The sequence below is a fragment of the Trachurus trachurus genome (assembly GCF_905171665.1).
Source record: "Trachurus trachurus genome assembly, chromosome: 19".
Taxonomy (NCBI): Eukaryota; Metazoa; Chordata; class Actinopteri; order Carangiformes; family Carangidae; genus Trachurus; species Trachurus trachurus.
Genome location: NC_139913.1, coordinates 3794675 through 3821884, shown reverse-complemented (window position 1 = coordinate 3821884; position 27210 = coordinate 3794675). Strand labels below are relative to the sequence as shown.

At 39.3% G+C, this 27210-nt stretch overlaps 1 protein-coding gene across 1 annotated transcript; it reads right to left on the bottom strand.

Moving 5' to 3' along the window:
- Positions 1 to 167: 167 nt before the first annotated feature.
- On the bottom strand, positions 168 to 27210 carry LOC311002793 (transmembrane protein 150A-like). The gene is made up of 8 exons (XM_083994301.1): positions 26951 to 27210; positions 26022 to 26109; positions 19610 to 19657; positions 17347 to 17433; positions 14663 to 14730; positions 10262 to 10389; positions 1900 to 2077; positions 168 to 597 (listed from the first exon to the last, which is right to left on the bottom strand). The coding sequence occupies exons 2-8, from the start codon at positions 26084 to 26086 to the stop codon at positions 290 to 292; spliced, it is 882 nt and encodes a 293-aa protein (XP_083850427.1). The 5' UTR covers positions 26087 to 26109; positions 26951 to 27210; the 3' UTR covers positions 168 to 289.

The following is a 27210-nucleotide window of genomic DNA, read 5'->3' as shown; positions in this document are numbered from 1 at the left end:
CAGCCTCCGTAGCGTAGCTCTGAGCAGCTCACGGCTCTGCTCCGCCGTTCTAAAAACAGCTTGCACCGACAATTAAAGGTAACGAACCTACTGCTAAGACTATAGGGATTATGGCAATGGGCCAATTTGCCAAAATATTGAACTATCCCTTTAAACAAATACAAGAGCTGTGTGTGTGTGTGTGCAGAAAGGCACTGGCAGTGTTGTGCAGCGTTTTGTCTTTGGTCCCTGTTGAGCTTCTGCAGCGTCTCCGCTCCAGTTTGAGTCGTTCCTCATCATCATCATCACTTTAAAGGATCGATAAGTTCTCCGGCTGATGATGATGATGAAGATGATGATGATGGTGGTGGTGGTTGTTCGCTGCGGCCGCCGCCTCGGCCTTGTGCTCTGCGGCGGAGAAGCTCAGCACGGCGCCTCCTCCTCTTCCTCCTCCTCCTCCTCCTCCTCTGGACAGCACCATCAGCGTGTCGCCCGACATGCCGGCGAACTCGAAGGCGAAGGTCCCGTAGAAGAGCATGATGAGCGAGCAGTACGTCCACTCGAAGATGGCCGAGGCGTGCTGCAGGGCGAAGCTCTCCTGGCAGAAGAACACGCCGCCTGAAGGTCAAAAGGTCAAGGAGAAACCAACCGACGAAGAAGGAGGTGGAGCACATGAAGTCAGAGAGACGTAGAGGAGTGTTTTCTCCAGCAGGGGGCAGCGTCACACATCACACACACAGACAGAGCAGCTTCAGGCCAAACTAAACACACACACACACACACACACACACAGAGGATAGGGGGTACGACCATGTTTTGATTTCCAAAACAGAGGACACTCGGCTCTTACTTAAAGGAATAGTTCACCAAAAAATGAAATTCAGTCGTTTTTTATGCCTCAAAGTGCATCTGGAGACCTGGGAGGCCGGTTCGTAGTCCAATGAAAACTTTATATGAGAGTCAATAGGGCCCGACACAAAAACGTCCATAAAACTACACAAAAAACTTGTAATCTTCCTCCACACTGCTCGTCCACTGCAATCCAAGTGTCCTGAAGGGAGATAGTCCAGAGTTTACTGGAAACTACCTCATTTAGGACATTTTACAGCCTAAACAGTCCTGTATTGAATTTACCTGGGGCGCATGAACGTCAGAGCGAAAATACAGGACTGTTTAGGCTGTAAAAATGTCCTAAATGAGGTTGTTTCCAGTAAACTCTGGACTATCTCCCTTCAGGACACTTGGATTGCAGTGGACGAACAGTGTGGAGGACTATTAAATGGTTTTTGTGTAGGTTTATGGACGTTTTTGTGTCGGGCGCTATTGACTCTCATATAAAGTTTTCGTTGGACTACGAACCGGCCTCCCGGGTCTCTAGATGCACTTTGAGGAATAAAAAACTACTCCGGAGTATTCATCAGCATGAGGGGTGAGTCACTAATGACTGAATTTCATTTTTTTGGTGAACTATTCCTTTAAATGATACTTGGAGTTTACAAAAAAGACGCCCTATATATAAATATGCCTCATCTGTATGGATAGAAAATTCAGCTATACAACAAAATGTCTCCCTACAAATTCAGATCGGCTTCCTGAGGTTTATTAATGGTAGAAAAATAAAATAAAACAGGTCCTCTGGAATGAAATAATGATAAAAAACACTATTGTATTAGAAAATGAACCCATAAGAAAAGTCAGAAAACTCAGACTTTGTTCTGCGTGATCTACCAAGTGAGCTTAATTTGCTTAATTGGTCACACGACAATACAACAAAATACCGTAGTCGCTGTGCAAAGCTAAAACAATTTAACTTCATGCTTAACGGCCCCGTGAAAAAACTATGGAAACCAGACATATTCACGAATTCATAAACCCCCCTGGTCACTCTGACAGAGGGTCTAGTTGACGGTGGAAGGATACTAAGCACCAGGGCGATGAGCGCCAGCAGGGCCATGCCCACGCGCAGGTGACCCACCCGGTACTCGTCCTGGGTCTTGGCGAGTCTGTAGGTCAGAGCCGACTGCAGACACACGAACAGCATGCTGGACGGGAAGGCCACGCCGGCGCCCACGTAGTGAAGCACCTTGGCAAAGTCCACCTGAGAAATAAAGACAAAAACAGAAAACGACGACTCCATTATTATCAATTTAACTCGACTTTACAAGAATATTTGTCTTATTTCTTGTCAAAATGTCTCATTTCTAATCTAAACTAAACTCTTTCCACTTAAAATAAGACTCATCACCTAAAAATCAACTTGTTTTTAGATCATTTTCACTTGTTTCAAACTTATTTTCACTTGAAATAAGTAGAAAAATCTGCCAGTGAAAGCAAGTTTTTTTTTTTGCTTGTAATAAGAAAGAAAAACTTGCCCCACTATCACATTATTTCAAGTGAAAATATGCTTGAAAGAAGTAAAAAGTGTCTAAAAACAAGCTACTTTTTAATGTGATGAGTCTTATTTTAAGTATAATGAGATTTGTTTTGACTAGAAATAACATTTTGACTAGAAATAAGACAAATATTCTTGGTTAGATTTTGAGTTTTTGCAGTGTAACTTCTTGTCCGTGTCTCTAACCCTCCTCTCCTCCATGTGCATTTGTTTCCAACAACGAAGCCAGTGAGAAATCAATCCATGGAGCGGTGGATAACGTTATTTATCATCTACCATCATGTGTATATCCGTGTAGTCTTATCTGTCATCAACAAGAGATTACGGGTTACGGGCGTAACAAGTTACATTTATTTAACCATCATCACTATTACTAAACTAAACATAGTTCCTCTTTCACTTTCCTCTTTAGATTCAGAACAGAAACTTCATGTTCTGTTTTTCTGTTTACTCCAGTTATTTTTAATGTATTTCTTTTTTTGCATGTCATATTTCTTCTTATTATTATTCTATTTTAGCCGTGCTGCTGCTGTCTCTCTTTCCGTATCTCTATAGAAGGACATGAAGCTCGGTCCGTCCACCTCTGTGGTCCAGACTCCTGTGAGATCTGGTCGGTTCAGATTATTATTAACGATGCCCAGAGGACGAATCCTAACCGACCTCTGACCTTTCCCTCAGCGCCACACACAGATCAAAGTCCTGGGAAACACGACGAGATGAAACTTTGTCCAGAAACGTCCAGACACACTGCAAAAACTCAAATATCTTACCAAGAATATTTGTCTTATTTCTAGTCAAAATGTAATTTCTAGTCAAAACAAATCTCATTCTACTTAAAATAGAAATCAACACATTAAAAAGTAGCTTTTTTTTACTTCTTTCAAGCAGATTTTCACTTGAAATAAGTAGAAAAATCTGACAGCGGAGCAAGTTTTTCTTTCTTATTACAAACACAAAGAACCTGCTTTCACTGGCAGATTTTTCTACTTATTTCAAGTGAAAATTTGTTTGAAACAAGTGAAAATGATCTAAAAACAAGTTAATTATTGGGTGATGAGTCTTATTTTAAGTGGAAAGAGATTAGTTTTGACTAGAAATGAGACATTTTGACAAGAAATAAGACAAATATTCTTGGAAAGATTTTGAGTTTTTGCAGTGGCAACAGATGCGATAAATGTTCCTTGATTATTCCAATGATCACTTAATTCATTTATGTATTATATATTAAAAAAAACTTTATGTATCGTGTTTTGTTCTTCAGATTTACAGTTTAGTTGAAGAAAAAAAAACACAAATCTTCACTTTTACAAGCAGCAACAAGTTTCAGATTCAGTTCAAAGCTGCTGATTAATTTGGTGTCGATCAATAAGTAACGTTCAAGGTCCTGTAGGATTAATGAGAACTTCTGCACTGTAAAAACTCAAAATCTTTCCAAGAATATTTGTCTTATTTCTTGTCAAAATGTCTAAATTTTCATCACAACTAATGTCTTTCCACTTAAAATAAGACTCATCACCTAAAAATTAACTTGTTTTTAAGATCATTTTCACTTGTTTCAAACACATTTTCAATTGAAATAAGTCAAAAAAAATCTGCCAGTGAAAGCTGTTTTTTGTGTTTGTAATAAGAAAGAAAAACTTGCTCCACTGTCAGATTTTTCGACTTATTTCAAGTGAAAATCTGCGTGAAAGAAGTAAAAAAGTGTCTAAAAACAAGCTACTTTTTAATGTGATGAGTCTTATTTTTAGTATAATGAGATTTTTTTTATTAGAAATTACATTTTAACTAGAAATAAGACAAATATTCTTGGTAAGATTTTTGAGTTTTTGCAGTGTGGTTGATGAATAGGGTGAGAGTTAGATAACATGGACAAAAAAAACAAAAAACAAAACACAAAATGACCTGCAAACACGGTCGACACGGGTCACGGTGACCTCACACATGCACGGCATTCTGGGTAATCATTGTGTTACAGTATCAGGAGAATGAACGACACCAACGACACCCGAGAGAGACGACGACGACGACGACGACACGGTGTCAACTTGAACTCAGCTGCAGCAGCTCCCTGCGATTATACCTGTCCCTTCATAATGGGCCCACACACACACACACACACACACACACACACACACACACACACACACACACACACACACACACACACACAGCAGCTGGTATGATGATAACAGAGGGAGGTGGACGACGACATCACAGCTGGTTCAGAGGCCTAATTACAGGGAAGAGGAGGCGGATGGATACGTGGACGTGAACCGGTTCTGAAATGTCGAGTGTAAAAAGAGCCGACAGAAGAGTGACAGACAGAGAGCGGCTGTTTTTTTCTTTGTTCCTGACGTCTGACGTTGTCGGGTATCGAACATCATCAGCCTCAGGACCTCGTGAGCTGTTCCTGGAAACTCGTCGTTCCCCCCGGGGGCAAAGTTTTACTAAATTCCTAGTTCCTAGCAGAGCGAGAGAAGACAGTTACACTTTCTCTGTATCTCAGGTCTCTCTCTGTCAAATTCAAATTCAAATTTGCTTTATTGGCATGAATGTTACGAGAACTATGTTGCCAAAGCATCAAGCATCAATGAAACAAAACAAATACAACTCACAGAATCAAATATTACGAGTATTAGGGCCACATTGACAAAAAAAAAATCACAAACTTCGAGAATAAAGTCATAAATTTACGACTTTATTCTTGTAAATGTACGACTTTATTCTCAAAGTCTGTGTTTTTTTTTCCTCAATGTGGCCCTAATACTATCTCTCTGTCTCCAAAAGGAAGGGTGCTCTTGCGCTTCAGCCGGGTAAATCGGTGCTCTCAGACAGGACCAGCAGGTAGGAAGGTTATTATTATTAAATATCTGCATTGCATCGAGTGCTCCAGTCGTTTCTTTGGGTTCAGTCCTCGTGAAGTGACCCAAGTACACCTTCCTACTATCTCTCTGTCTGTCTGTCTGTCTGTCTGTGTCTGTCAGTCTATCTATCAAAATGCAAGAATTGACTAAATAAATCTGTAATTTGGAGCTGGATGGACGGACAGTGGACAAGTTTGATCGTCTACAAGTCAAACAGTGCCTCGTCCCGCCTCCTCCTCCTCCTCCTCTCAACCTCAACATCAGCACTTCATACTACAGATGTAAACATCTGCCCTCAGCTGTTTACTGCTCCACGTACAGTAACATCACTGTGTTTACACTGAGGCCGACACACACACACAGAGGGTCATTATGCAAGTGGAGACGGGGGAGGAGGCGCCGCGGCCAATCACCAAAAAAGATGAGAAACCCCCCAAAAACACACACACACACACACACACACACACACACACACACACACACACACACACACACACACACACACACGTTCACATATGCAAACACACACCATCACCACCGCCCCCGACTCCACCTCCCTAACCGCTGGATGGTGAGAGGCCTGAAGGACCTCAGCCTGGAGGAACATGAGACGGAGAAGAGGCCCCAACAATACTGACCTTACACACACACACACACACACACACACACACACACACACACACACACACACACACACACACGCACACACACACACACGCACACACGCACACACGCACACATGCACACATGCACACATGCACACATAACGTGACTAAGGATAACCATATATCTAACTGCAATTCTGACGTTTGTTGCAACACACGAACAGAAAAACACAGGGAGCACGTGGAGGAAATATTCAGATACTTAAAACTCCATACAGTATAAAGGTAGATGTTTGTGTTAAAGCTCCATACAGTATAAAGGTAGATGTTTGTGTTAAAGCTCCTTCAAAATAAAGGTAGATGTTTGTGTTAAAGCTCCATACAGTATAAAGGTAGATGTTTGTGTTAAAGCTCCATACAGTATAAAGGTAGATGTTTGTATTAAAGCTCCATACAGTATAAAGGTAGATGTTTGTATTAAAGCTCCATACAGTATAAAGGTAGATGTTTGTGTTAAAGCTCCATACAGTATAAAGGTAGATGTTTGTGTTAAAGCTCCATACAGTATAAAGGTAGATGTTTGTGTTAAAGCTCCATACAGTATAAAGGTAGATGTTTGTGTTAAAGCTCCATACAGTATAAAGGTAGATGTCCATGTGTAGTGTGATTATAAAGCAGCTCTAGGTTCTATATTAATACTGTGAAAGTATCAAAGCCTCAGTCCACAGAGAAATGCACACAGCCTGTATTCAGAAACTGAGCCTTAAAACCAGCCGTCAGGACTTCCTGTCACTTTGTGATGTCACTACGGCACTCAACATGGCTCCTCTGGTCACATGCATAAATTTTTTGGGGGGGGTTTGTTGCTATTTTAACTTAATTAATGAAAACAAATGGTCACTCGATTGCTAAGCTAACAAGCTACAAGCCTGTCGTTGGATATGAAGAAGCTAAAACTTCTCTGTGAAGCTCTGAGAGTTACATTAAAGTCCTTTTTATTAATCAAATCTCAGCACATTTTAACCTAAGATTTTCCATGTGTTGAGTTAATGTTGTGACCAAGTGATGAAGATGTGAAAATCTTCTTTTTATGCATCAAAACTTGAGATAAAACACAGAAAAAGTGTAAAAAAGTGAAGTTTTAAAGCTGCAATAATCACTTGTTTGTTATAAAAGTGAATTAAAATGACAACGTAGCCGGACCTGCAGCTCCTCTCCTCTCAGCTGTAACTGACAGATGTTTTCATGGAAACAGCTGTAAAAACCGGAAGAGAACAGATGTTTCCCTATTGGCGACCAAATACAGAGCAACAAACATACAAACTACGTAGCAGCAACAAGTTCAGCTCCACTGCATGGATGTAGCTGAGGTGCAGCAGCAGCAGCAGCAGCTCCTTCAGACTGAAGAGCAGTCGGTTGGTCTCATTCCAGCTGTGCACATGTCCAAACACATAAATGTCAGAGTAAATGTGAGGCTGCATTCCTGCTGCAGAGCTCCACGGTCGCAACATGTTCAACATTCACTCGGTCGGTCCACTCCACACCCGAGGCCACGGCGGCGCATGACTTCATGTACAGTGTATGTATGTTGGAGCATGTGACATGTGCTGCAGAAACAGAAACTCAGAGCTGAGACTCAGAGCACACGTCAGCACAGAAAAACACGAAAAAAGGTAACTCTCGTTCAGCTGTGTCCTTTCAAAATAAGAGCATCCGCACAAAACTGATGGTAGAATGTGTGGAGGAGCTAAGCAGGAGGCCACGTTTCAAGATGTTTATTATTATTACTACAGGGATTATTATTACATGTATCATTATTGTTTTGCATTATTCATTCATGTATTTATTTTTCCTGTTTTTACTATATTCACTGTATAATCACTAATCTTTTTCCTACTTATTTTTCATTATCATCTTATCATTTAATTAAAGCAGATGTAAGTGATATATTTGTGTTAATATAAGTCTTAAATAGTTATATCTTCCGACAGCAATCACTTACATAGAGTGTTTGGTCTGAAACATGGGTCTGTCAGTCACTCTGCTCTGCTCTGAGCCGAGGAGAAAACATTTATCGTATCCTACAGTTTTTATCCAATGAGGAGAGAGAACGGCATGCAGGGCTGTGTGTGCAGCCAAGGAACGCCGTGAACGTGGCGACGTAGGGACGAGGACTGTTATGGTGCGTTCAAGGAAACTCGTAACTCGTGTTTTTCCGACCTGTGAAGTGGTACCAGTTCGATCTGGTACGAGTTCACGGGTCAGAAGTTACGAGTGGCCGTTATAGTGACTTTCACAGGTAAAACAGGTCGGAAAAACACGAGTGTGTTGCCTGGAACGCTACAAAGTCGTAAGTTGTGACTTGAAGCTGTAATTTACGGTTTCAAAAGCCTGCCTGGAACGCAGCATTAGCCAAAACGACCGGATCGCTTACTTCTGCTTTAAATGTTCTTGTCTTTACTTGTAACAAATTTGGTTTTTGAATATGTTCTTCATGGGTTAGGTTTTCATATAAGCCCTTTTGGGTAACGATTGTTCATACTATTTTAAATGATATGATGTGATAGGATATGATACTGTATGTTCGTGCAAAAATAAATAAATAATGTTTAACCCGTCGTCAGAGTCGTAATCCAGCAGAGTTTCACACTAATGTGGTGCAATCAGATTATTTTAGATTAAATTCAGAGTCGTAGTGAAGAAGTGTAAAGTTATAACAGCGCTGATTTCACAGAGATTATTCTTCTTTGCTCTAACCACTGTGTCAAATCCGGTGTAGGTGTGAAAACTAGTTGGAAATAAAAAAAAAACTATTCTAATTCTGACTCTGCTCAATAGTTTGTTAAATATATTTTTATATTTTCGCGTCAGGCTGATCTGGTCCATCACAAAACAGGATAACAAGACACCAACACCAATTTTAAACTTCCCAATAGGGATCAATAAAGTGTCAGATTCTGTATTAGGAATAAACGGCCCTGCTGTCAACAGATAATAATATTTTATTCTCTTCATACAAAAACATTGCTGCGGCAACAACGCCATAAATCACTCATAATGTCCCGTCTGAGCCGTTTGTGTGGAAAAAGAAAAAAAAAACTTTAAATATTAAATAATTTAATATTTTTCCATCTTTATACTTGGGGTCCAGAGTTGAGTTGGTGTGTTAAAGTCTGTGTTTACAGAGTGAAGGCCTCATGTTGAGCTGCTACAATAACAAAACCACTGTTATTTAATAAGGAGGAAAAAAAAAAAAAAAAATCAAACATTCACCTCGATGTCAAAAAGTTTTACAATCGCCGGAGGCAGATAATCACCGAGATAACATCTGAGTGTGTGTGTGTGTGTGTGTGAAAAACAATTATGTAAGAAATTATGTAACTTTGACGTTTTTATTTTGATAAATGCTGCAAGGACAAAAAAATTTCAGGTGTTTGTTTTTATGATGATATGTTTTTGGTTTGTTTTTCTGTGAACTCCGACTCTAAGTGACGCAAGAAACAATGATTCAGACTCTGACTGCGTTTTATTTTGAAAATCAATCAGCTCAACCAATCAAATTAACTTGTTCAACCGAACTAAAATCAATAATAAAAGTCACATCTCTCCACTCAGCTCCACTTTCCTCTGTCTAATGATCCACTTCACTGTCCACTTCAAACGTAGGACAACTGAACACTGACGACTCACATCTCTACTTAAAGAGATAGTTCAACAATTTGGCAAATTGGCACCATTGCCATAATCCCTATAGTCATAGCAGTAGGTTCGTTACCTTTAATTGTTGGTGCAAGCTATTTTTAGAACGGCGGAGCAGAGCCGTGAGCTGCTCAGAGCTACACTACGGAGGCTCATGGGATTTCTTGGTTTCCCTCCTCATCAAACTCATCAAATACACAATCCAACAACTCCACAACGCTCTGGTGGACAAGTTGTGACCTGCACATTCACCACGCTATGAGATAATAACACAACGTTACCAGACAGAGTTGTTTTAGAGGGAAATACAGAGACTGTTGATGAAAAACTGTCCCTGAAGGCAACGTGCATCAGCGGTTTTGCATGAATTTCCCTCTAGAACAACTCTGTCTGGTAACGTTGTGTTATTATCTCATAGCGTGGTGAATGTGCAGCTCACAACTTGTCCACCAGAGCGTTGTGGAGTTGTTGGATTGTGTATTTGATGAGTTTGATGAGGGAAACCAAGAAATCCCATAATGAGCCTCCGTAGCGTAGCTCTGAGCAGCTCACGGCTCTGCTCCGCCGTTCTAAAAATAGCTTGCACCGACAATTAAAGGTAACGAACCTACTGCTATGACTATAGGGATTATGGCAATGGTGTGTGTGTGTGTGTGTGTGTGTGTGTGTGCGTGTGTGTGCGTGTGTGTGCGTGTGTGTGTGTGTGTGTGTGTGTGTGTTACCTGGAAGTTTCCCACCATGATGAGGCCGGCGGCGCAGATCCAGCCGGTGGAGAGTCCGGCCGTGTTGAGGACGCAGTTCTGGTGTTTCTCGATCACGTGAGCGTATCGAAGCAAACCGATCAGCATCACTGCAGGAGGAGGAAGAACAGGAAGTGAGGAGGAGGAGGAGGAGGAGGAGGAGGAGGAGGAGGAGGAGGAGGAGGAGGAGGAGGAGGAGGAGGAGGAGGAGGAGGAGGAAGCTGATTGATCAGTTATCGGTTATTGGTGGAGTCTGGTCTTTGTGTCTGATCTCTGTGTGAGCAGATTCCTCACGTCTGTTTACAGAACAAACGCCTCCATCAAAGCTTCAATCACAGCAGTTTTCAACATCTGCAGCTCATCATCACGCTGCTCAAACTGTTTGGACGCTCACGCCGTCGCTCGCTCCAGCCGAGAGCGCCGCCCGCGACCCCCGACTTTCTGGTCGTGCAGCGAACGCAGCGCGAAAAGAGGCCGTGTTTTTGTATCTTTGTGGGTTTATGGGCCAAAGAGCAAATACAGCCGAGAGACCACTTTCACTAATGTTTCTAAAAAAGCATCTTCTATGATGATCACCTGAACCACATCTGGTTTTATAGGAAGATTACAACTTAGATTACTCTTCCTGAATTAAAATATTCGTGTTGTGTTGTTTAGGAATGAATATGAACATGTTTTCTTTAGATTATTATTACTCAAAATCTGAAAAACTCAATATTGGGTAACACTTTACTTGCTTAACTTTATAGCACTTTAAGCATAACACACCATTTTTATAATGGCGTATAAGGTCAAGTATTATAATAGAGTTGTAATGCTTTATAATGTGTTATGCTTATTGTTATAAAGCCTTATGATAATTTATGAGTGTTTATAATGATAGTTATACATGTTTATGAGCCAATTATAACACATTATAAATATAGGCTACTTATAATGAGTTATAATGCAGTTATAGCACTGTATAACTATAGTTATAAACACATATAGAGCATTTTATAATGGCGTATAAGGTCAAGTATTATAATATAATAGAGTTATAATGCTCTATAATGTGTTATGCTTATTGTTATAAAGCCTTATGATGATTCATGAGTGTTTATAATGATAGTTATACACGTTTATAAGCCAATTATAACACATTATAACTATATTTATAATGCATTATCGATGTGGGCATTGTCAGCGAGTTACTAACAAGTATAACATATTATAATACCTGACCTTATAAGTCAAGATAAAATGCCTTATAGTGTGTTATGATTATTGTTATAAAGCATTATGAGTGTTAGTTATACAGTGCTATAACTGCATTATAACTCATTATGAGTATGGTTATAATGCGTTATAGAGATAGACGTCAAATAAAGTGTTACCCAATATTTTTTGTTATTTTGACTAGTTGTCACTAAACGCTCTAAATGACAATATTTTTGTTTCAAATTTAGGAGAAATGTTGTCAGGAGTTAATAGAATAAAACAATAATGTTCATTTTACTCAAACATATATCTATAAATAGTAAAAACCAGAAAAACTGAGCATTTTGAAGCGATCTCTTCATTTTTTGCGCGACTGCATCTCTACACACATGGTTTTCATTAAAGAAAATGTACTGTATGTAAAATAATCGATCAATAGTTTCAGACACTTTTTAAGCAGAAATTCAGAATGTAATCTGGACACAGATTCCCAAATATGAAGTTGTTTTTCTGTTTGGATTCATTTGCACATCATATAATACGGTAATAACTTTTATGGTGTTTTGCAAGAATAATTCAAAACTTAGATCAGAGAAAAGAAACACGTGAGCTTCATCAAAGATGGACAGGTCTGAGAACAGGTCTGAGAACAGGTGTGAGAACAGGTGTGAAATCAGGTGTGTGCAGGTGAGGGGTCGGAGACTCGGAGCAGCGTGGTCGTGGATCTCCCGCTGCTCCGTGTCCACGTCTACGTGATCCTCAGCACTTCACTGCTCCGCTCCGACACCCAGCAGACCCAGTTCCTGTCCAACACCACATCAAACAGCTGTTACCTAACAGCGACACCCTCGGCTGCAGCACTGATCTCAGGTCTGCAGTATTTTAGTATTTTACACAAACACGACGGGTGGAGTTTCCTTTCAAGTCACTGAGACCGAACACGAGTGAAGCACTTCAGATTCCACCAGTGAAATGAGACCTGGAGCCTGAAACTACCAGATATTCAATGATTTTATCTCTGGTTTCAACATCAATGATCGTAGACTGATAAAATGACAAGTCTTATTGTTGATTTATTCCTCGAGTTATTATATTTCTTGCACTTTTGTATTGTTTTCCACACAACTTTCTCCTCCAAATCAAAATAAACCTCATTTCATTGACTGTGTTTAATCCATTTTTACACTTTCTTTTCTGGAATTAGTTGTTTAATAAACTTCATTTACATAAAAACATACTTCAGTTTTTCAATTTCAGTCACTAAGTTGTTGTTTTGAAACATTTTCAGTTGTGTCATTGAGTCAACTTTAATTAAATGAAAATGTTGAGCAGTGTGGTGAGGAAGCATCAATATGGTTTTCAGGCCTGAAAGAAATTTAAATTTCTGTGATACAAAAACATTTGACAGGAAGTTTAATTCACAATGCAACGTATGGAGGACCAGGGACGTCACATAAAACAATCAATCCTAAATAAATACTAAATAAATTCAAAAATGGATTTACAAAAGCAGCTATAACTCATCATCAAATAAAGCGTGCATCAATACCTCCATTAATTAATGAATAAATAACAACTTTAACATAATAAAGACTTTTGATCATTTGAAAAAGCTTTTTATAAACAGGAACAGTTTGCGTTTTCCACTAGCATTTCTTTTTTCAGTCAGCTAATTTGTCTTCAGTCAGAATGAAGGAAACTGATAATAATTTATATAAATGCTGTTTTTTTGTGACGTCTTTGAGCCTCCGTACTCTCACAACTTTTTATGAAAAATACTTTTAATTCTTTTGATCTCTGCACAGTGAAAACTTTTCTTTTTTTCTGTGAAGAGAATGATGTTGCTGATGTTTAAAGACCTGACGTGACGTCCTCCATGTTTAACGCTCAGTATAGAATAAAGTAGCACAGATTCCTAGAAACTTTACTTCAGCAAACAGAAGAAGGAGAAGAATCAATGTGCAGAGCGGTCGCTGAACTCTCATTCGTGTGAGGTATAAAAACGCTGCATTCATGGCACAGGGCAAATCTTCTCCTGGGTGGAGGAGGAGGGAGGGAGGGGGGAGAGACTTTACAGCTGAAACAACAAGTCTGAGGTCTCTTGAACGTTACACTGCAAAAACTCTAAATGTTACCAAGAATATTTGTCTTATTTCTAGTCAAGATGTTATTTCTAGTTAAAGCAGAAGTAAGTGGTCCGGTCGTTTTCGCTAATGCTGCGTTCCAGGCAGGCTTTTGAAATCGTAAATTACAGCTTCAAGTCACAACTTACGACTTTGTAGCGTTCCAGGCAACCCACTCGTGTTTTTCCGACCTGTTTTACCGGTGAAAGTCACTATAACGGCCACTCGTAACTTCCGACCGGTGAACTCGTACCAGATCGAACTGGTACCACTTCACGGTCGGAAAAATACGAGTTTCCTTGAACGCACCATAACAGTCCTCGTCCCTACGTCACCACATTCACGGCGTTCCTTGGCTGCACACACAGCCCTGCATGCCGTTCTCTCTCCTCATTGGATAAAAACTGTAGGATACGATAAATGTTTTCTCTTCGGCTCAGAGCAGAGCAGAGTGACTGACAGACCCGTGTTTCAGTCCAAACACTCTATGTAAGTGATTGCTGTCGGAAGATAGAACTATTTAAGACTTATATTAACACAAATATATCACTCACTTCTGCTTTAAAACAAATCTAATTATACCTAAAATAAGGCTCATCACATTAAAAAGCAGCTTGTTTTTAGACACTTTTTACTTCTTTCAAGTCTATTTTCACTTGAAATAAGTAGAAAAATCTGACAGTGGAGCAAGTTTTTCTTTCTTATTACAAGCACAAAGAACTTGCTTTCACTGGCAGATTTTTCTACTTATTTCAATTGAAAATTAGTTTGAAACAAGTGAAAATGATCTGAAAACAAGTTCATTTTTAGGTGATGAGTCTTATTTTAAGTGAAAAGAGTTTAGTTTTGACTAGAAATGAGACATTTTGACAAGAAATAAGACAAATATTCTTGGAAAGATTTTGAGCTTTTGCAGTGAATGAGCCAAGTGCAGCTCCACGACTACTGTACGTGTGTGTGTGAAGATGCAAAGAAGTAAAATAATATAAAGAGTGAAACCTGAGTAGGACATTGAGACACTTTGACACTGAGACACTGGGACACTGAGACACTGACTCACCCATGAAGGAGCCGGTGCTGCAGATGAGGCTGAAGAAGCAGCTCTCAGGAGGCAGAGTCCCACATTTACTGCAGAGAGAACAGAGCAGAGCAGAGCAGAGCAGAGTGTTAACGTTAGCGTTGACGTTGGTCTGGGCTCGAATCCAGGATCTCTGGGCTCAAGTTCAGTCAGGTTCTCAGAGTTCAGACCGATCCTGGTTCCTTTAAGTCCTCCTGAGCCAGGGACTTAAAAATAGTCCTGAAACAGCAGCAGCAGCAGCAGCAGCAGCAGCAGCAGCAGCAGCACAAAGACCTTATATGTGACTCTGTGGTATTAAAACCTCGCCAGAGTTTTTTCTTTTTCTGTTTTGTTTTGCTTTTTTTCCTGGAGTACTTCGTCCTCAGCAGGAGGTCGAGGACGGAGCGATGTGGGGATCCTGTTGTCTATGTTTATGTGTATGTGGAGATTTATTTTTTTACTTGGTATATTTTTATTTTTCTATTTATTTATTTGGTCATTCATTCATTTATTTTTATTTTAATTTCTCAAATACTTCACCGTGCCCCTAATACAGGATCTGGAGCACTTTAAAACCTGTTTAGGTCGGGTTGTACCTTTATTTGTTTACATACGGACATGGAAGTAGTTATGTTTAAAGGGACAACGAGGAGTTTTGGAAAAGCAAAGTGTTTTCACACTACATTTATGAGCCTCCGCACCGTGAAATTCTTTGACCGGCGCAAGACAGACTCATGTTTTCATTCATCAAGAATTAAAGTCAGAGGTTCGAAGACGATCACATACCGTCGTAGTTCCCACCATAAACGGTGATTCGGCGGCGTTATTCTCATGACTCGCCACGAAACCGAAAGTAAAGAAACGCTGGTCGGCTCGACCAGCATCTCCACCACCACTAATAATAACAAAATAAATAAAGACAAACAAAAAATTTATCGAAAATGGGCCGATTAACAAGTGTGGGTAGCGGAGATTCATCCACATTAATATGAGACTTTTTTATAACCAAATAGAAACTCCTCGTTGTCCCTTTAAGTGTTGATTCATTATTTCTATTATCGTTAACAATATCTCCATCATTAATTTAATAATTGTTGGCATTTTTCACTTTCTTTCTTTTTCTTTTTTTTTTGCATATTTATAGCTGGTAACTTCCAATAAAAATCCAATAAAAAATGTATCACAAAAAAAGAAAAGAAAGAAAGAAACGTGAAGCTGAGAGTTCAATCATCGTCGTGTTTGCGTTATTTTGCGTCTGTGTGTGACGGTGACAGATCTTCTGCTGCTGCTGCTTCACACAACAAAAGCTGCTCTTCCTGCAGAGGTCAAAGGTCACTGCTCCACCTGACAGACGGCCTCTGTTGGACAAGTGTGGACTCATCTCACAGCTCAGCAGCAGAAACTTTAAACTCCACTGAAGAAAAGTCATTTCAACAAACTGCAAACTGGTTCCTGCAGGTTTTTTACATCTTTGCTGCAGCTGTTTGGATGATAAACGAGGAGTCACAGTTCATGTTTTACCTGCTGCAGCTTTTAGAAAATCTCTTTACCATGACCGTGACCTTTTTCCTAGAGTCATCCTAAAGCACGGTGAAGCAGCGCTTTCTTTCATGAAGTTCAAACAAACAATTTTCTTAATTATTTTGACCTTTAGTTTGGATCAGCTGCTGCTGGTTGTTGCTATAGTGAAATCTGTGATCAGTGAATGTGACGGGTGGGGCGGCTGTTGCACATTTTAAGCAACGTTTTCTGCACAATATTATAATAAAGTCACATTTGCATAAAGCAGAAGATTATTAAAGACATAAATAATCCTTTAAGGTTTATTTTTAACAATTAGAAACTTTATTTGCGATGAATTTTGACTAATAAACTAAAAATACTTCACCTTGTATGACAACTCTTTACTCTTTTATTGTCATATCTGTTTCCTTTATCATGTTTTATGTCTTATTTTTCTGTAAAACTTTCAGTTAACATGTTGATGTGTCTGATGATCCAGAATCTCAGGTTCTGTTTTCTTGGTTTCACTTCTTTTTTTTTTTGTTTTGTTGGTCTTTTCTATCTGTTTCACTCTGTGTGGTTCAGCTCCTCCGGCCCTCAGGTGTTTCACCTGCGCCTCATTATCGCTGCCTCTCATCTGGATTTAATCTGTTTGCTTTTTCCTTTTTGTTCATTGTTTCTAGTTTTTCTGGTGTTTTGAGCATCAAGTCTCCAGAGTCGAGGACTTGACTCATAAATCACAGAGATTTCAGAAAAACAAAAGGTGAATTTTATCCCCGTTTCTCCCTCTGACCACAGGGCAACAGTCTCTCTCTGTGTGTGTCTGTGTGTGTCCTGTTTGTGTTACTGTTTCAATAAAAAGAGGAAAAACAGCAGAACCAGAACCAGAACCAGGGCTCGTAAAACCGACGGAGGGAAAACCACAGACCGCGGCCGCTTCACGTCACTCGTCTCCGTGGTTACGCCGTGTTTGCAGTGTTATTGTTCCGAGAGCGGTGACCGATTCATCCACATTTCACCGCAGCGGTTTGGAGAAACCTCAGCGTCTCCAACAGCAGCGATTGTTTTGGTTCAATGTGAAGAAACTAGACGAATGTTGTGTGTCTGTTGTGTGTCTGTTGTTTGTCTCACAGCAGCAGCGGTTTACGTCCCTGAACGCCACCTGCTCAGGTAGCGACTCTCACCTGATGAGCGGGACGTTGTCCAGCGTGCAGCACAGCTCAGGTCCTCGCTGCAGAGGAAGCTGCTCCTCACACGACTCGTTGTAAAACCTAGAAACACATAACACACACACACACCTTCAGACATCAACACTACAGCTGCTGCATTAAAAAAAAACATTGAATCTTTCATCTTTAACCAGGTTCACTGCAAAAACTCAAAATCTTACCAAGAATATTTGTCTTATTTCTAGTCAAAATGTCATTTCTAGTCAAAATAAATCTAATTCTACTTAGAATAAGACTCATCACATTAAAAAGTAGCTTGTTTTTAGACACTTTTTTTACTTTTTTCAAGCAAATTTTCCACTTTAAATAAGTAGAAAAATCTGACAGTGGAGCAAGTTTTTCTTTCTTATTACAAGCACAAAAAAACTTGCTTTCACTGGCAGATTTTTCTACTTATTTCAAGTGAAAATTAGTTTGAAACAAGTGAAAACTGTATAAAAACAAGTTAATTTTTAGGTGATGAGTCTTATTTTAAGTGGAAAGAGATTAGTTTTGACTAAAATTGAGACATTTTGACAAGAAATAAGACAAATATTCTTGGAAAGTTTTTGCAGTGTTAAAGGTCAAAAGTTTACTGCGACCTGCATGACGAAGCAAGTTAACGAACTCTGTTAATGGTTCCAGCTTCGTTCACGTCGACGCAAACCGGTCGAAAATTAACCCAAAGTGTTTTTAGGTGAGAGGTTTGTTAAATAACACACAGTGTGTCAGAGTGCGTGTGTGTGTGAGGTCATCATCATCATTACAGTTTAACAGCTTCACCTCAGAGCGCTTTTAGTTAAAAGATGATTAAAAGAAGCTTGAAAACACAGAAGAAGGGAAACAAATCAACGTTGTTTCTACTTCACCTCTTCATCCACTTCACACAGTAAAAAACTATACACAATGTATTTGTTATGTTTTATGTGCAAATTAATGAGCTTAAACTATCACTGAGTTTACAGGACAGGACAGTTTGTAGCTGCGTCTTTGGAGCCAATTGGACGCTACAGTGACTCGGTATCGGAAAATGAGGAGGCTAGCTTGTTATGCTAACTTGGCTCAGTGGAAGAAAAGATGTTATAGAGACAATTAACACGTGTTTACTGTACATGTTTCCTCCTCTTTCTACAGCTTTTATTGAGTAAATGAATGAAGTTTGATGTTGAACTTTTGTAATGTTTCCTCTAGATTTGTAACTAAACAGCTGCTAATGCTAACATTAGCTTTGTGGCTTATAGCGGCTCGCAGTGTTTTGGGAGGATTTCACAACTGATCACCTGATATAGCTGCACAATAAGTGTATAAAATGTCAAATAATGATCAATTAAATCAATAAAAACAAAAGATCAAAACAGAGAAATGACCTGTTTCCCTGTGAGCTTTAAAAATGGTTTAATCTCTTTTGAAAACACTGTTGTTGTGTTTTACCTGTAACTTGATCGAGGTGAAACAGCTCCCTCTCTCTATCTGCAGCTCTGATGTGAATAAATGTAATTGTTTTTCCTAATTTGAATACCTTTCCTGTCGTCTGCTCTATGGGTCTTTGCAAATGTAAGGACATATTTTGCTTGTTCCCCCATTAATACATTTATATATTCTCTATCTGGTCACTATTTAAGATAAGAACCTCCTCCACCTCACAGGAAAGTCAAACTAATCTAAGAGATGCAACGGATCAGATAATATTAATTAAACCTATAAATCACAGATGATCTAGTGTTTTTGTAGCACCTTGTACCAGTCTGTGTCTGAAACTGAACCAGTGACCTACATTTACAGACCCCCCCACCCCCCTCCCACCCCCCTTTAGATACCCTCCATGTTATCCAGAGGTTGTTGAGAGCTTCACTGTCAGTGTTTGTGTCTCTGCAGCTGTGGAGGAGTTTTTTTGGTTTTTTTTTCCTTTAAAGAATCCAGCAGGTGATTTTAATCCATGTTTATGTTTCACATTCCCCCGACATCACAGATGATTCCTGACACCAGACTGGATTCCTCCTCTTTATATTCAACCCCACTAACCCCCCCCCCCCCCACATACACACACACACACACACACTCACATACACTCGTCCTCCCTTCATGTCGACATTTGCCCCTGAAGCACTTTTTGTTTTCTTTCCCCCTCCTGCCTCGTCGTGTTTGAATTAAGAAGGACAGACTTGGCAGGAAGTGGTAAAGTATGTGTGTGCATGTGTGTGTGCATGTGTGTGTGTGTGTGTGTAGTGTGTGTGCTCACCAGTTTTGCACAGGGCAGACGTGCTGGTTGTACAGGGCCATGGCGTATCTGTTAAAGCAGAGAAGAATAAGAAGAAGTTGAGTCAGAAGTTGTTCTATAAACTTGTCACACTGTCACACTGAAGCTCTGATTTCCCATCTTAAAACACAGCACTCGACAGCACCGTCACACCATGTACAGTCAGTGTCATGTCGGTCCACGGTGTTGCGTTCACTGACTGACCGACTGACGAGGTTTGTGTGTTTGTGTTCGTCATCGTGTCCTGAGCGGCTGCAGTTTAACCTGAGCTCTGACGTCAGAGGAGAAAAAACACCTGAGATAAGTCATTACACACACTGCAAAAACTCAAAATCTTTCCAAGAATATTTGTCTTATTTCTTGTCAAAATGTCTCATTTCTGGTCAAAACTAACCTCTTTCCACTTAAAATAAGACTCATCACCTAAAAAATTATCTTGTTTTTAGATCATTTTCACTTGTTTCAAACTAATTTTCACTTGAAATAAGTAGAAAAATCTGCCAGTGAAAGCAGGTTTTTTGTGCTTGTAATAAGAAGGGTTATTTTAAGTGAAAATATGCTTGAAAGAAGTAAAAAGTGTCTAAAAACAAGCTACTTTTTAATGTGATGAGTCTTATTTTAAGTATAATAAGATTTGTTTTGACTAGAAATGACATTTTGACTATAGAAATAAGACAAATATTCTTGGTAAGATTTTGAGTTTTTGCAGTGTAACGCACATAAAAACACAATGTATCGTCCTCCTTAACTGGTTCTGATGACTAACTGGACTTCATCGTGTCCCTTTCAGCGTCAACGGAGGAGAAATGTGTTTTAGTTTCGAGGGACTGAGCTCAGGCCTTAACAACACCTCATCTGACGAACGCTTGAACGCATCATCACGACTTAAAGGACAGAAGTGATTCTGCAGCAGCGAGTTGATCATGAGACACCGAGCCGACTGAGTGGAAAGTGAAAATCAAACACGTGATGATGATCATGGATCCATTGATCCTGAATTGATCCGTGTTAAACAAACAGGAATCACGGCACTTTGCTCTGAACTGAGTCATTTTCCCCTCGGTTTGAGTTTCTGGGTCAACGACGACGACGAGGCAGGTGGCGACATGTAGGACGAAGAAGAAGGAGAAGAAGATGGCCGACAGAATAAGAAAAGGGGGGTTGGAGGGGCAAAGGGGGTCTTTGAAAACCCCCAGAGACGCCGCTGTGAAAAATTCCTGTGTCCACTTTAACGCAGGCGTGAAAAGCTTCTCACAGAGCGACGCTGTCCGTCCACTGAGGACACAACATGAGGGGGGGGGGTGTCTGACTCACGATACTGAGAATTAATATGAAGCAATAACTGGAAAATATGACTGAGAGCAGATATTGTGGGACATGTTGTATTTTATTAGCCTATTAGATCATTATCATCACCATCAATGTCCCACTGGAGGTATTTACTGTCCAACTTTGAGACAAAACAGGAATAACTCTGAGATTTTGGGGGAAATTCAAAAACTGAAGTTGTGTTTTCTTTCTCAAAACTCCTCTGCATTTCAGGAAAAGTGCAGCTTTTCCAACACAATGATGCAACTCAGTGTGAAGAGCAGCAGCTACGAGGAAAACCTTTTAAAAAATTCATACACACACGGTGACGTCTGGATGATGAAATAGTGATTCGTTGAGCCAGATGTTAACTTTGTTGTTGTCATAAGGTGAAAAAGAAGAACAGGAAGTTTAAATTTGTGATTTCAGATGGACAGGCAGGCACTGATAACCTGTTGTTCAAAGGTAATCTAATCTAATCGGATTTTGGATAATGGATTGGATCAAATCTTGAGTTGTTCCAAACTAAAAACGGATTCTGAGATCAGATTAGATTAGGTTTTAATCTGGATCAAACCCTCAGTTTGTGTTGTTCTACACTTTTTAATAGGATTTGGATAACTTTGATCCAAAAGAACAGGATTATTCTGATCCCAGCAGTTTGATGGATTCAGGGGGGATTTCAGGAACAAAATGTAATTTACCGGTTAATTCAATTCAAAATGGTCAAATAAGCAACATTTATAATGTAGGCCTATAACCATTGATATTTTGCATCTGATTTTTAAATTTTAGTATTAAAGTAATTAACTTTTGATTATTTCAGGTAAAAATAACTTTTTCCCAACTACTGGATAATTAAATGAAAATTGAAATGTGTATTTTGCATTTTATAGGCTACACAGTGACAGTCCCATTTAGAGCACTCATTAACTGGATTTGGTCATCTTAAAAAGTTCAGGATCAGACTGATCCAATCCAACTTTGTTTTGAACAACTGGGATGAAAGTAAAATGGATTACGTAACCTGGACAGGTTCCATCTGTTTCCAGTCTTTATGCTAAGCTAAGCTAAGCTAACCATCTTTGGTATCTTTGGCTCTAACTTCACATCCAACATCTATAGATCCATCAGAGTTGTGTCACTGGTTCAGATAAATGAGGTGAACAATCCTACAGTACATCAATAGAGTTCAGTAACTAACTGTAACTCTGATCACAGTTCATTGATCAGAAACATTGATCCGACACAGAATCTATTGATCAGCGTCTGTGTTTTCCCACAATGCTCTCTGACTCAGCGACTCTCCAGGTGAGCGGATCGAGGTCTGATCCTTTAATCTGCAAAAACTCACATTATCTTGTTCAGGATTACTAGACTTTTAGGCTTTTACAGCGGAGCAGATGAAACTGGACGAGTTAAAAAAAAACAAAAAAACAGCTGACAGTGACTTTAAAACTGTCTCTGGAAGAAACCGTGTGTTTCTTCAGCTCACTCTTAAATCTTCTTCTTCTTCCAGACCCACAGACAGAAAAAGCCCCTAAATTCTCCTCCTCTTTATTTATGTAGGCCTCGAGAAGAACTGGAGAGTGTCTGGATTTATTGCTGCTGTTGAACTCAAGTAAATATTAAAAGTCTTTGGAAGAGGCTCCATTAACGGGTTATTATTAGTGGAAGTGTGACAGTTTTTCTGACTTATTTATGTCTGTGTTTGTATTGCTTGTCATAACAAGGTTTAAAAATGCTGCTTTGATGGCAATTAAAGGGTATTTTTAAGCTCGGTGTGGTTCAGTTGGACAAATATAAAGACTGAAGACTGAGTGAAAAAAATGCAGCACAAAAAAAAATCTCACTTATCAATAAACTGCATCATCTGTAAACCAGCGATAAGACCAGAAATGTAAAAGTCATCGTTGGTGCAGCTGTGATGATGATAACGATGTAGTTGGCGGATGGATACAACTGTGAAGAAATAGTTCCCTTTTAAATTCAATGCACTGTTTCTGCATTTCAGTTAAAGGGACAGTTCAACATTTTTTGGCAAATTCTACTCTCACCATAATCCCTATAGTCACAGCAGTAGGTTCATCACCTTTAATTATCGGTGCATGTTGTTTTGAGATCGGCGGGGCAGAGACGTGAGCTGCTCAGTGAACACAATGGAGGTGAACAAACGGTACAGAGCCCCTGTCCCTCATCAAACTCATCAAATACACAATCCAACAATTCCACAATGCTCTGGTGGACAAGTTGTGACCTGCACATTCACCACGCTATGAAATAGTCATAACATTACAAGACATGAAGCAAATACTCTGAACTACAGTACTTGGGATTTTTAAATCCCTCCGCCCAGCAGCCGTGTCTGGAATGTAGTTCCGGCTGTATTTGCCTCTAAAACAACTCAACAAATGTTACATCACACACAACATGCACCGATAATTACGATAATGACAATAATGACGAACCTACTGCTGTAACTATAGGGATTATGGTGAGAGGAGGATCTGACTAAATGTTGAACTATCCCTTCAAAGAAGAGGCGACACAGGTGAGTTAGCCAGGCTAGCTGTTTCCCCCTGTTTTCAGTCTTTATGCTAAGCTAACGCTAACCACACCGCCTGACTCCATATATAAGACTAAAGTGGTTTTTACTCATCTCACTCTAGAAAGAGTGTAAACAAACTGATTTTGACAATTATTGAAAAAAATAAAAAAAAATAAAAAGAGGAGCTTTATGTGACCTCTGCTGTTGCTACATAGCTAACGTTAGCGCCGACAGATGTTTAGAGGTGGAAAACAATCCTTCTGTTTTGCTTCAGGTCCAGATGAGCCGACTGTTTTCCGATACCAACGCCAACGCTCGCTACGTAGCAACATTCACACAAAGAGCTGCTTTCACAATTAATATATTGAGAACATTTTTTCTTGTTTTTTAACAAACCTCCTTGGCCTTCGTGTGGACGTTTGTTTTGGTGAGAACATTATAGTCCAGGCAATTTAGCTCATTTTGGACCCAAAAATAGAAGTAGGCTAATTGTCACAGAAGAGGTGTCTAGAACAACATACTAAAAGTCCTAAGAAATCCTAGTTGGGGAAATATGTTTAATTTGCATCATTATTTACTGTATAAAGTCTATGGTGCCGACAACAATACACCCCAATGGGGCTATTTTTTTCCTTTACTCCTATCACAATGAAACTTTACATGATGAAAGTATCCATGAAATCTAACATTTTTTGTATTACAAGTTTCTTTGAAAATGAATTTGAATATGCAAATGAGCCTTACACTAATCAAATATGCCCAAAATACACCCGAATAGGCTTTTTTTCCCCCTTTACTCCTACCACAATGGAACTTTACACAATGAAAGTAGACATTAAAAGTAACATTTTTTGTATTACAAGTTTCTTGGAAAATGAATTTGAATATGCAAATGAGCAATACACTAATGGACTATGCCCAAAATACACCCGAATAGGCTTATTTTCTTCCTTTACTCCTACCACAATCACACTAAACACAATAAAAGTATACATGAAAAGTAACATTTCTGTATTTCAAGTTTCTTGGAAAATGTATTTTAAATATGTAAATGAGCTCAAGGAGGAGGAGGAAGAGGAGATCACGGAGCAGCCGGGTTAACAAGCCGTGACTTTACGCACTGGCGGCGCCTCACTTGTTGGTCGATTCTGCTTATGGCACATTTTATATGGTGTATAGTGGGCGAAGCATTCTCGCTAATGCTAAGCTTTAAAACAGCATCTTTTTTACTATAGACATCAACAGGTCCAGAAACTTTCACTCAGCAAAAAAGAAAAGTAATGACGGAAACACCGTAGCTAAAACAGCTCCATTAAGCATTTGTTACATGAACATTTAGCAATTTGCTGAGGCTAAGTTTAGAAATAGCTCTTTAAATAGCTTAAATCTGGTGTTGATCTGTCTCTTGAAACAATCTGAGTTGATAATTTAACAATAACTCGTGTTTTAATTGCTTCTTTTCTTCTACTGAAATTAGCATGCTAACAAGCTAGCCCTAGCTATAGGGATCTTGTTGCTTCAAATCTGCCCTGAAGACGCAGATAAAAGTATTATGAGAGTTTAAGCTCCACCAAACTTGTAGGCCTACTTGTTTGTTTTTTTTAAAATGGAGAAGCAAATGATGCCATGAGAGATTATGAACTTTAGAGGTGCTGATTGTCATTTACACAAAGCTAGCTGTTTACCGCTGTTTCCAGTCTTTATGCTAAGCAGTTCATTCTGACTTATGCCCCTCAGGTTTAGCTCAAAGACTTTCAAATAAACTAACATTTACTTTTTTTTTTTTTTGCCTTTTAAAGCCATAAATTGATAGATCCGTGTGACTTTGGATTATAAAACACAATGGAAATCTTTTTTTTTTTTAGGTTAGGTTGCAAGGAGTAGGCTATAGCAGCCAAATTTGTATGTCGCTGACCAGAGTCATATGTTTTCATTGAATTTAAAACAAATAAAAATTGCAATTAACCTATTTTTTTGTGAATATATTAATTTCCCAGACTACTTTAACTAAAACAATACAACAATCTGAAAAAATGTATCAATTATTTATGAAATAACAATATTTTATCATGTCCCCAAGTTTTGTTCAACCCTGTAACAGCAAACTTATAGCTACTTTAAGCCAAAATGTAAGAAAAAACACTTTCAGGGGGTTGTTGTTAAAACTTAAAAGGCGTTAAAAGGTATTAAAAAGTTTTTTTCTTTTCAAAAATCAGACAACCCAAAGTGCACTGACTTCAGAGAATCATCCCGACGCTAAATGACCCATGTTTGCTCATTTCCACCACATAGGAAGAAGAAGCTGTGCAGCTACAGATGTGACTGTGCAGAATCTGAGCAGAAGGAATTTCAAGGACGATGTTTCTCCTACACAGTCGCTGAGCAAACAAACTGTTGCAGTTTTCTTTCCAAAAAAGGAAACATGTTCACATATAGGTGAACTTTGAGCGGTTAGCTGGCAGGGTTCAGGTCGTTGCCGCCGTCAGTTCATCAATAGGAGTTTAAATGTAGATACATAAGTCAGAGGAATTCACTTACACGACCCATATTCCTGTGATGGTGAAGACGGGCAGGCTGACGGGAAGGATCATCCACATGGACATGATGAGCAGCTGCAGGTCGCTCGCTGCAGCAAAACACAACACACAGAAAAACAGTGTCAAACCTCAGTCTGGTTGGGCTGATGAAGCTCATGTGATGTGATCAAAGGCTCCAGAACAGACGCTAAATGCAACTTGTTATCATTTTATTCCCTAAAAGTTAACAATTTTTCAAAATGACATTAGCACCAGTTGAGTTTTAGGGCCCCGGGTGCTTCTGGGGCCCGAACAGCAGCTGTCAATCACACAGTCTGGTTTTCTAACTGTGTTAAATACACATGTAACAACTAGTTCACAGTATGTTTGTTGTTCTTATCCTGGAAAATTATAATGAATTCTCTCCTCAGGGCAGCAAAAACATTTATGGTGTGTCTATGTCTATAATTAGCTTTTTTCCCCCGGTCAAAATACTTAAAAAGAGATAAAAACTCACATTACAGAAGGTTTTTATTGACTTTCTGTAATTATTGCCACTCAATAAAACATTTGGTCCATGAAATATTGTGGAGAAAATAACATTTTGAAGTTGCGACACAAGATTAAGTCAAAGAAAAGCAGCAAATCTTAACATTTAGAGGAAAATCTGAGGTGTCTTTGCTCAGAAAATGTTTTTAACCATTAATCAATCAACTTAATGATGAGTCAACTTTTCATTTTAGCTCCTGTGTGTGTGTCTCTGACTTCTACAGCTGCATAATAAGTGTGGAAAATGTCAAATAACGATCCATTTTCAATGCAAAAAACAAAATATTAACTTTAATTTTCTGTTTTGTTTTTTTTTCTAAACAGAGAAACCTGCATAAACTTATATAAAAAGAAGGTTAATCTCCTTCGAAAACACAGTTGTTCGCCTGCTTTGTGTTTTACCTGTAGCTACCTCTGTTTCCTCGGTGTAAAAAGCTTCTTCAGGCTCCGCGGTTCATCTCATCTCATCTCCGAATCCGGGGGAAGAAGTTGGACCAAGTCGCTCCGAGCTGCAGAGTCTGAGCTGCTGCTGTCATGGTCCAGATGTGACAGAAAAGGGAAGACGATGATGATGATGATGCAGATGTTGATGAAGATGAATTATTACTATCACAGCAGGGTCGTTCTCTTTTCATTCATTCATCCCGCTCTCTTTCTCTCTT

Bases quoted from the DNA above. Each gene is read 5' to 3' on its own strand.
- LOC311002793 (XM_083994301.1), bottom strand. From the start codon at position 26,086: ATGTCCATGTGGATGATCCTTCCCGTCAGCCTGCCCGTCTTCACCATC. The intron at 19,658-26,021 runs GTAAGTGAATTC...CTGCTTTAACAG, and splicing joins ATCACAGGAATATGGGTCGT to ATACGCCATGGCCCTGTACA. The intron at 598-1,899 runs GTATCCTTCCAC...TTTGACCTTCAG, and splicing joins GCTCATCGCCCTGGTGCTTA to GCGGCGTGTTCTTCTGCCAG.